The sequence below is a fragment of the Rhagoletis pomonella genome, unplaced genomic scaffold (assembly GCF_013731165.1).
Source record: "Rhagoletis pomonella isolate Grant_MI unplaced genomic scaffold, Rhpom_1.0 Rhpom_scaffold_00008, whole genome shotgun sequence".
In the NCBI taxonomy this organism is placed as follows: Eukaryota; Metazoa; Arthropoda; class Insecta; order Diptera; family Tephritidae; genus Rhagoletis; species Rhagoletis pomonella.
In genome coordinates this window covers 13,408,688-13,420,215 of record NW_023458562.1, presented here as the reverse complement: position 1 = coordinate 13,420,215, position 11,528 = coordinate 13,408,688, and the positions used below count along the sequence as shown (strand labels likewise).

Sequence of the window (11,528 nt, the reverse complement as noted above, 5' to 3'; positions counted from 1 at the left end):
AAACTTCAATATTTCGAAATTGAAGGACGCTAATTTACTCAAAATTGGTACACCCCGGCTTACCATTTAGCGGAAGGTTTCGGAAGGGTGAAAAAACATATATTTAATACTTGCGCTGGGTATTTAATGTTCGGCTCCGCCCGAACTTAGACTTTCTTACTTGTTAGTGTATAAATTACGTTTACAAAAACATCATACGCGTTCACATCTCAGACAACGAATTTTTCGATTTTATCCCACTTAGGCGTGCGACTGCGCGTCGTCGTTCATGGTGCAGCATGTCAAATGGTGTATCTAGCAGAAGAGTTTGAAGCTCACCTAAAATCGCGACAGCACAGAGTCAAAAGTCCTAATTGTAATCCGTCCTGAGTTGAACAAAAAAAAGTAGTATTCGCACTCTTTTTGAGCAGGACTAGAAAATAATTGAATTACTATAGAGAATCCATGAGCACACAAATTCCTCTAACTGAACTTTGGTACACTGTTCAGGCACTTTGCAAAAATTTTTCGCTTCCTAGCACTTAGTGGTGGGAAAAAAATGTTCAATGTTGCTGCACTGCCGCTATTTTTTGTACATTTTTGCAAGCATTTTTCAACTTTACCATCCTTTTGTGTTTCTTAAAATTTTTCAATTAAAATAACGGGAAACTGCAATGAGTTAAACTTTTTCATTGCAATTGCTGTTGTTCTTATTATGGAACAATTTTAGTAGCGAACAATTGCGAAATTGAAGTGTACAAACTTTTAAAACATTTGTAGTTGCAACAAATGTTTAACCCCTTTCTTGCTGATTTTTTGGTATTTTTTTTGTTTCATTGCAGGAAGTCGAGTGAGGTACCAAAGTAAGAAAGTAGCACATGTAGTAGGAAGAAACTAAGCGAATAAAGCGAAACAATAAAAAGCGAAAAAACGAATGACTAAAGGAAGTGTACGTGCAACTGAAAAAGTAGAGCAAAAACTGAAAGAAAGGAAAACGAGAAGAGGCAGAAGAGGTGTGAAAAATTCCACAGCCAGGAAGAGTAGCAGGAAAAGCAGTCGCAACAGGAACAACAGTAGCCAGAATAACAACAGCAAGAATAACAAAAGTATGCCAAACAATTGCACCACTACAACACTGCGAAGCACCAACAAGAGCAACAACAAGGTAGGCTGCTAGTGAGCCAACAACAGATTACGATGAAATGTTGACGACAGGAAGTGTGTGACGACAGGCGACAACGGCGCCGAGCCGAAGGCGTTTGGGTGGTGGGTGTGAAGGCATTAAAGAGTAATTAAGCAAAAGTTGCTGCTGCCAGCACGAAAGACAAAAACAGCAGCAATTGTAGCAGCAACAACAAAAATTGCATGAATAAAGCTTACTGTTATTTGGCAAGGAATGCGTTAAGAAAACACAATGCCTGCAACTAATGTAGGCTGCAGCAATGGCAATAATACCAACTATAACAACAACAACAAAAACTATTTGCAAAAACAGTGACACATCAAACCAACTACAAGACAATGCTGCCACACATTAGCGAGGCAACGAGTTTGTATAGTGTATTTGTAGGTGTAGAAATTGTGCTGAGTTGTTGCAAAGCGTGTACGGGAAGTGTTTAAATTAGGGTGGCAACACTGATGGCACTTTGCCAACAATGCCAAGTCAGTTGCAGACGCAAAAACAATGAAAAGTAGAAAAAATATAAAAATAAAAGACAAAAGCAAAAATATTAAAACTTTAAACAGCAAAACAGTGAAATGAATTGGTTGGTGGTGGGTGAGGTGCACGCTCATTTAACGGTGCTAGCAGTTGCTGGTGGAGTGTATGCGCGTGTGTGAAGAAAATTAAGTAAAGTGTGGACGTAAACACTTCCGGGTGGCTAAAATGACATTAGCACGACGTAGCTGTTGAGTGACAGTTGCGGAGCGGCAAAGGAAGGAAGTGTTGCATCACACGCGCGCACCGGTGTTAGTGAGAAGTCTAGGTGGTCTTTTGTGGGTAGTAACGGGGAAAAGTTGCGATTTAACAATACATGGACAAAGTGAAAAGTTTGAGTGAAAGTTCATCAACAGTTTAAAATTCATCTTTTTATACAATTTTATAGAAACTGAGAGGAAACTTAAAAAATACAAAATAAATGCTTAAAAGTTAATGAAAATAATTTATGAAATATGAAAACATCTAGCTCAAAACTTTATGAAAATAGATAATTGTGATTGTATTGTAATTATGTATGTATGTCATATTTTCTAAAACAGGTTAGTTTTGGCCAGGCAGCATACTAAATACCTTCATCGGACACATTGTTATATTACACAGCATCTATACAATGGAGTGGTGAAAAAAGTGAAGTCGGGATTTTAATGCTGCCACCCGCAGGATTTTTCTGTACCAAAACAGTATTCCTGTTTTATAATTAAAAATCAAAAAATTTTTAGATGTCATACAAAGCGCTCAAGGTTGTTCATGTATTTTATATGGAAAAATAGTTTTTTTCGTAGAAATAATATATATTTCTTACAAATCGATATTTTTGGATCGGAAAACTCTGTTTCTTTTCAAGCCTCAAAATATTTTTTTATTAAAAAAAACACAGGTTTCCGGGCGTGAAAGAATTTAAAATCCGACCTAAATTTTATTTACCACCCTAATACACACCCTTCCCTCCTATATAAACCAATACGTGGGCGGCTAAGTGAAAGATCGCGCTGTCTCGGATGCTGGTCTAAAAACGTCCTACCTAAGCAAATGCTTTAAGAACGCCCTACCTCAGCTGCCAAATTTATATTGAAATAGGGCTTTTTCGAAGCGGAAGAAGAGATAGAGCATTCTTCAACAAAATTCTGATATAGGGCGTTCTTAAACCATTTTCTGAGCTGCAGAATTTTCATACCGGCAGCCGAGATAGGGCGATCTTCCACTCAGCCCTTGATATAGAGTTGATGAATTTGAGCAATCGCCACATATGTATGTCCGCTATATCGCTTAGGTGCTCGCAGAGTATATGCCTTCGGTCTGTTTATCGATTTTGATAGCTCCTACAGAAGTGATTCTTATGAACAAATGAGCCTTCCTATTTCTCTTCTGCTCAACGTAAGCACCTGGGATCTTTTCAACTCCCTTTCCGGCCACATGATTTTTATCGTATTTTAAGTGTAGAGAAGTTTCGATCTAACGTCGTCTTCTGAGAATAAGATTTCTTGTATATTGTGCCCAAGGTGGTGAAAGAGGAAGAAGAGTGTTTTTCTTTGAAAGCTCATACAGACCACACACACAACCCTCTTATTATATCTCTGTTTAAAGTTGCCAGACAACTTCAGTGTTTTCCAAGATCATACTGATGCATTCAGTAACCACATACTCCGTTAGAAAAGCAGTGATAACCAACTGCAAAAATAGACTTGCTGTGTACTTTGAGGCAAGCGATGTTTGCATCACCATTTAAACGAATGATTTTGGTTGAGCAATGTTGAATCGCCAATCTCATGTAAAAACAGGTTAGGTCACCGGAATGCTGTGAACAAGCGACAGAACGCAGAAAAGTCCTCAAAGGGTTTGGGTCAAAGTCTACTGTTAACATTGCGTGGGTGCAAGGCCACAGAGACATATTAGGTAACAGTTATCTAAGTGCAAAATATGGTTGAAAAAACACGCTTCGTCGAGAAGGCAAATAAAAGGTGATCGGAAGAACCCACGTCTGACACGGCGCGACCTACCTTGCCCAGCTTCGTCATTAAAAAATCCGACGCACTCATTCGATTCAATTCGAGAAGACCCCTTACTAGCGCCTGTGTCCGAAATTATAAAGGGACACTACTTGATGGGAAGCCGTGCTAACAATGTGAACTAATCTCCTAATGACTTATACCGAAACTTACGCGATAACGAAGAATTTGAAAGTACGCAAAATCACCTCTGTTACTGCCAAGTTTTCTAGGGGTCAAGGAGATGCTCATTTAACTATTACCTTTTAACCTGTGTGGCAGCTAGTTGGTTATACTCATAGGTGAATAGACGGGATCGAATATGAGCTTTCAATTGGTACCGCAATGGGGCCATTGGAACTAAATGCGCCTCTCTCCGCTAGCCGCTTCACTTAACCTAACCTACTTTGCTAATAATAGCGCCTCGGACTCATTAGCAGTAGCATTATGAAAGTGTGTCCTCAGAGGTACGTAGATCCAGAGATTTCTTCACAGTATCTGTGTCCAAGTACAATCAGATCTCTGCAGGTACCCTGAGGAGTTCCTAACTAAGTTCCATTCTATCTAACGAAAATTCTACGTTACTGTTGAAATTTTAGCAACAGGTTTTTTCTGTACAACTTGGGCAGATTTTCGACTTCCAAGTTCCATTTAGGCCGGGTTTGGTTCAATGCCCTACAACAAGCGCCGCGTATTTAGAAGAATTCCATTTGGGGGGTTCGTTCTTTCAGCCTGATACAAATAGATCATATTGGATACAACAGTGGTTTAAGTTTCCGGAGTTTGTGTTGAATCCATATACGAAACTTTTCTGATTCATTAAATGGAAGTGATTTTTTTGTTTGTTTACTTATTTTCAATGTTTTTCCAATCTCTCAAGCCGTGAGGTCATTCGGACCGTGACGAAAATTTGATATACAGATTACTAGCGTGACTTTAGTGCTGCCAAAAGTGAACTATCACCAGCTGTTGCGAACATATGTAATGTCTTTTCCCTCTACCCACTATTTATGCCGCATTTTATACAGTGTTTTTTTTTAAATTTGTTTCGTATAGTCAACTTCCCAAGACATAATGCATAAGAGAACAAGTAAAAAAATCGTGTCAAGCATAAGATAAAACGCGAACTCAGAAATCATTAAATAAAAGGAGTTTAATAACTACTGAATAACGCATCGCTCGTCCGTCCAACCGCCTAAACCAGTCTAAATGTTCCCGTGGCGGCGACGACGGCGGTGCGTAAAACAAATGCAACAAACACGTCTGTTACTGCAACTAAAATGTCGGACGTCGAAAGAGCACGCAGCGCAACAACGACAACAATAAATACAGCGACATCGACAGCAGCAGAGCAAGCAACCAACGAGCAACAACAACAGCAGCAACAATACAAACAGCAAACAGCAACTACAACTCCAGGCGCAACGGTGAAATTACAACATCAACAACTCTATCACAATCAGCTCTATCATCAAAATCATCAACATCAGCAATATAGTAAACCCACAGCGGTAACACAGCAACGCCAGCAGCAACAGCAACAGCAACCGCAACAACAACAACCCCAATACCAATTGATTACCACAGCTGGGGGTGAATTTGGCAACGGTGGAAACGAGGCATCCTTCTTTGGCGGCTGCTTTGGTCTGGTGCTGAAAGTACTATTCTCGCCTCCCGGCCTGGTGGCGCTAGTTGTTGTCTATTCTATGCTCGGTGCTTGCATTTTTCCCCTGCTCGAAGCGCCACAGGATATTAATACTTCGGCGGCAATTGCAAAGAGTAGAGAGGAGTGCTTACGTGAGCTGTGGATTATAACGGGTGAGTGAAATTACAGAAATTTTAACAAATATTCACATGTACTGAGGGATGTGTCTACACGGTGACAGGTAATAAGGTCAATTGACTTTATTTCCCACCCTGGTGCGAAATAAAGTCAATTGACATTATTACCTTTTCAAAAGCGAAATAAAGTCAACAAAAATTTGGAAATAAAGTCATTGACGATATTTCCTCATTCAAATGGAAATAGCGTCAACAAAGCTTAAAGTATGTCAATACATAGAAAAAAATGTTGTTCTTACAATAAACCTTGCCCCGTAAGTGTTGTTTTTTAATTGTTTAATTGTGATATTAATCCACACGCAATCATGAACTACCACCATTTGATTTTATTAAAAAGATTTAAATTACGAATATGTAAAAGAAAATATGAATATGAGAAAAAGAAGTGCACGCAAAGGATTTCACAAAAATGTATTGAAATGTAATTTTTTTACAAAAGTGCCATTTTGGCACTTTGTGCCAAATTGAAAAATTAAGTGCCATTTGAAGTAAAATAGGGACAAATGGCATGGTTTGAGCCAACTTGGCATCCCTGCTTCTAATAACTTACAAATATAAAAATGTGAAATATCGAGGGCATGAATTCATTAATACCCTCTATCTGCAATTTGCACAAAAACTAATTTGTGATTATAGAAACCATCTGGGACTTATTACCTGTCATTGTATAAGGTAGCATTAATATCACTGATGACAGTTAAAGCTTAGGTGGATTTTTATATCAGAATCTCATCTTTGTGAACAGTGAAAAGTGTGTAGATAGAGGGTATTTTATTGAATATAAGCCCTCGATGTTTAAAATATATAAAAAATTTATTTCAACGTATACAAAAAATAAATCTACCTGCGTTACAGCACGGTGGAAACGGGGAAGGGGCGCCGCGGCGTAGCGTGACGTGGTGTACGCAACACGATTTTTTAATGTCCATTATTTGACCTTTAGATTTTTTAATAACCATATTTTAAAATATTCTGCTTATTGTCTAGAGACGTACAATGAAATAAAGAAATGGAGTAAAAATTTTAAAGTAACAATTATTTGCCGAACATTGTAAATATGCCAATTTTCAACTAAGTTGGCCGTTTCAGTATTAAAAAAAAGACTTGGGTTTCTTAGCTAGGCTCTCTATAATCTCTTCAAAAATGTGGCTCAATAAAACATGTCCCGAAAATATTTGGTTCATATCAATATCATATTGCTCCGTATTTCAATTCACAAAGTGGCCCAGAAAAATATTTTAAGTATGTTAATCCAGGTAATATGCCGCCTGCAAGCCAAACTTTATTCAAATCCGTTCCGCTGTCTTAGCGTGAAAGAACAAGAAACATCCATACTTGCTCGCCCACTGAAAAATGTTCAAGTTTACAGGGTGCGACAGGCATTTGAAGAGAATTATTACTGCCTTTCCTTCGAATTTTTAGAGTTGAGTAAGTCACCCATAGGCTCTAATATTTATTCAATAAGGTCACCTACAGCGGCAAAAACAGCTTGAATTCACTGCCGAAATCGTTTGCATGCCAGATCGAATGTTGAATTAATCTAATATAGGATGGCTGATGAAAGCTACTACAAAAAAGATAATGAATAACTTGTTTCTTGTTGTGGAAAAGTGGGGGACAGGACATCGTAGTCCGTAGTTTCGAGAGGCATGCAGTTGGCGACACTCCTCTAAGTAGATGGTCTATAATGAGGCTCGTAAAAAAAATCCCGAGAATGGGGCAATCCCAAGAAGATATTTAGAATGAAACCTTTCAGTTCCAAGGAATGAAACTATCGCTGCTGAAGCTGCTGCCATAAAGGCAAATCCCAAAGTTTCGACAGTGAGTTTATCTGTATGTACGATGATTTTTTAACTTAGCCAAAAGATCCTTCAAATGGTGGTTGTCCCCCAGGTCTTCTGATATTACTGCGCCTGATTTTTTCTTGTTAAGTTATTGCGAGCAGGAAGTTTACACGTCAAACCAACAAATTTGAATATTTTTGAACAATACATTCGACCGATAGGTAATGCAATTCGTGCTGTAACCCTTCACACACTAAAGTGTAACTCTTTGCTAGGTTGCCGCATTTGCGTCGCCGAGTGTGGGGCAATTTAAATTCCAGCATTTTTAAAACCAATTAAAAAAGTAATACAAATCGTAATACAATACGTTTGAGTTTCTTAATGTTGCAATATTCATCAGCCACCCTATAGTTTTTGCGCTTAGAAAATCAGTGGTGCTATGACGTCTTTTATTGTGTATCTCTTATGTATTTTGTTAGATTCCTCACTTTCATTTATGACATCGAAAATTATAAAATCAAAATAAAAAATACGTGTATGTACGAAGTCGAGCGAATATACATATATGAGAATACTCAAATACCTGTCGCACCCTGTATAAGATAAGTATTTGGTAGGATATTCATTTCTCATTAACTTTTCCAAATATTCGTTTAACAAATTACATCATTTTTCACACTTGAACGCCTTTGAATGCTTTTTATAAAACAAAATTGTCAGCACAAATATAGAAATTTGTTATGCATCATTAATTGCATCAAAACACGCCCAAGGAAATTAATTGAATTACGAGAGTATTTGAAAAAAAAAATTATTTCATTCAAACGTTTAATACTATGGAATTATTGCTATTGTATTTATCAATAATCATGTGTGTGATAAATAACAATTTAATTTATTTGACTCAAAAAATAACAATAATTCAAACTTGTCTTTTTCGATTACATAAAGTTTTTGAATATAAACGGTAGAACACGAATGCAGATGCCTAGGCGTATGAGTAATTTTTGAGAAGTTTAAAAGTGAGATAAAATAAAATTTAAATTAATTAAAGAAAATAAAATAAAATATAAGAAAATGAAAAATTGAAGCGTTCGTGAAATTATCGCATGGAAGAAAAATATGGAAACCGGGTTTTAATATTTCCCCGTTAGATTTCATAGATCTTTATAAAAATAAACACAGTTCATTCAACAGCAAAAACCACAATAATAAAAGAAATGTTGGCCGCAACAATGCTGTAGGTGGTACCTTTGAAAAGTCAAAGATTTTTCCTCAGTATTTTCAAATCAATTTAAAAAATTAGCACTCAAAATTGGCATTCATTACCACAGCTGCTGAATTAATTTTAATTTAAAATATTTGATAAGCATTTATATCCAATGTCACGCTTAATGGCAAATATTAACAACCCCAAATAGTATAATTAGCATTATGGTTTTGAATTGATCGATTTTGATGTGTCAAACAGTAGGTCATTAGTTCATAAAGTTTCCATTGCACTCTGATAGTATTTTTGTATGTACCAATTTACACAGATATCTACTTGGTCTAATGTAATGCAGTCTGCAATTCATAATCACAATATTAGTACAACCATAAAAGCCACATTTACCACAAATTTTGTTAAGTTGAATGTAGCACATATACTATTATACAATATTATATGTATGTAACTACTTATACGTACATACGTGTGTACATACACACATGTAACTATATTTTTGGCTCAATTAATCAATGGTAAATAAGGCCGAAATTTGTTACAATTTCCAATTAAAAGCCAAATTACACCAATATAAATCTTTTAAATCAAATCCCTTTTATTTTAAAACTGTCATGTAAATATTTTAAACCTACAATCATAAATATATAAAGTATATATATAGTATATTAAAAAAAGTAAATTCTAATTGAATAATTGACAGTGGCATTAGAAGTCATTGTGGTACTAAAATAGCTGTAAATGTCATGCAATTTGTCATGTTATAAAAAACGACAATTATGGTGCATACAACATTACAAATTTGATTATTTGTGCTCAAAATAGCAAACATTGTAGTAATTAGGACTTTTATTAGGCAATTGTTTAGTATATATTCTGGCTTTTATTAAATATTTGGAAAACAAACCTAGTGGCCAAATTAAAATTCTATATATTTGAACAAATGTGTTATTGCCGAAATATGTAAATTTCGAAGTAAATTTTTAAATCGTCTATTGTGCGGCAAATAAAATTATTTTCAGGACACGCACAAATGCTTAAATTTAATTTTTACTACAGAAAGTAGCAAATTATTAACTAAATGCAGCTTGCATATGTCTGTATATAACATGCATGTATGTATGTATGTATGTATGCGTATAGAGAAGAGTGTGTAGAAAATGATAGTTTATACACTTTTGCGTGCGATTCATTCAAATGCACCATCCACTCGTGCGCAGCTTCTTCTCCCCGTATGCCACTCAACAGCCTCTTGTGGCCGAGACACTCGTAATATGCCATTGCATATGCAACTGAGTGTTGCTCATCCTTGCCGCATTATGTTACATCAATTCACTGAGCTCAAGCAGATGCTTAAACATAATTTCTGCATTTACAAACACCACCTAGGAAAAGTAAGTAGGTGTAAGGCTAGTGAGGTTTTTTGGTTATAAAACAGCATCGAGAAACAAACACCAAACGAATAATCCCATAAACACCGGTGGGAGACTTTAAAAAAAATTTAACCGTCATACAGCGTTCTCTTCCCGGAATTTCTGTCAAGAATTTCGTCCACAGATGGTTTGAGCACGATGCCTCAAATTGGTCACTATCCAGTCGCAGTTCTTTAGAAGTTGCTTCGACTTAAAACCATCCTCTGTGTGTACATTTAACAAATAACTTATTCGGGTTTCTTCGTCCCCCGTTCACGCTCGCCGATTGCATTACCTTCTTACACTGTTTTTTCGTACATATTCTTCTTGCCTTATCTACTGGCGTAAATCTACAAGTCATACCGATACCTTCTGTATCTGGACGTAAATATGCGATGCCATTCTCGGTGTTGCTCATCTCTTCTCAGTTGGGTCAAAATTGATGTGACTGCATTTTTCAAAGTTTCAATGGACTGTATAATGTGCTGTACCAAATATATTATCGGCGGTAGGCTGTTCCCCAAAATATGTTCCACATATTCAATTCTGCCCTCTTCACACAGTTACAGGTACAAATCTGACTGTTTTTGTGCAACGTCTTCAGAAACTTTACTGAATGTGAAACAAATTTTAGGGACGCCTTCTCATGCAAGTTTTAAATTTGTTTGCCCTTTAAATACATATTTTATTTAAAAAAAATCTGTTTGAATGGCAAACAAATTTTATAAGCCACTTGAGAAAACGGCACGCTGTGACGAAATTTAACTTTTTTCGTGACAAATTTTAATATCTCGAGAACGAGAACAGCTAGCGAAAAAAATTTAATAGCGTTTCACGGGTTTTGAGATATAGAGTATTTTGGAAAATTTTTTTCGTTGGATAAAAAAATTTCCTTGACCTTTCAAACGACCTTCCAAGGAATGGGGTTTTGAAAATTATCCTTTTTTCAGGCCAAAAAAAAATATAAAAAATCAAAAATTTTAAATTCGAAGGTCACATTGAATACAAAATTACCTCGACCTTACAATGACCTTCAAACGCGAAAATTTAGATTTTTATTTTATTTTTTACCTAAAATCAGCATGTAGATAGATAATGAATTCGTGAAAAAAAAATTTGTAATACATTTTTCGATTACTGCGACACGGAAATGGATTCCTTGCTCTGCTAATTTGGGCTCCCTAGGTCCAAGCCATTCATTATTTGTAATTTCCATACATTCTCCTCTTAAAAAAGCATGGAGTTTGTAAATATAAGTTTATTTAATAACTCATCTCTTTTTGAGGCAGGTTTTTCTCGAGTAATGTATGCTCGGCGACTCTATAATACCCCTTAATGAAACTACAATAACCTAGAAGACGAAAAATAAAAATTTTATGTATAATATAAAATATAATCGCAGATGCTCAGAACATACAACACCACCATGAGTGCATTCAAAATGAGAGCTGTATCTGTATGTACTATATCATTGGTAGATTCGACATAGAAGAAGAAGAAAAGTTACATCACATTTTATGCCATCGTCAAGTTTTAAGTAACGGGTGATTTTTTTGAGGTTAGGATTTTCATGCATTAGTA

At 36.1% G+C, this 11,528-nt stretch overlaps 1 protein-coding gene across 6 annotated transcripts in view; it reads left to right on the top strand.

Moving 5' to 3' along the window:
* Positions 1-11,528, top strand: part of LOC118744217 — a 240,237-nt gene that overhangs the window by 95,297 nt on the left and 133,412 nt on the right. For 3 of the 6 annotated variants that reach the window (XM_036477081.1, XM_036477079.1, XM_036477077.1), the window contains exon 2: positions 4,741-5,502. In XM_036477081.1, coding sequence (XP_036332974.1) covers positions 4,965-5,502 — 538 coding nt within the window. In that variant the 5' untranslated portion in view covers positions 4,741-4,964. Of the gene's footprint in view, positions 1-821; positions 1,948-2,561; positions 4,666-4,740; positions 5,503-11,528 lie in introns of those variants that run through there. The other 3 variants (XM_036477076.1, XM_036477078.1, XM_036477080.1) reach the window with 3 other exon arrangements.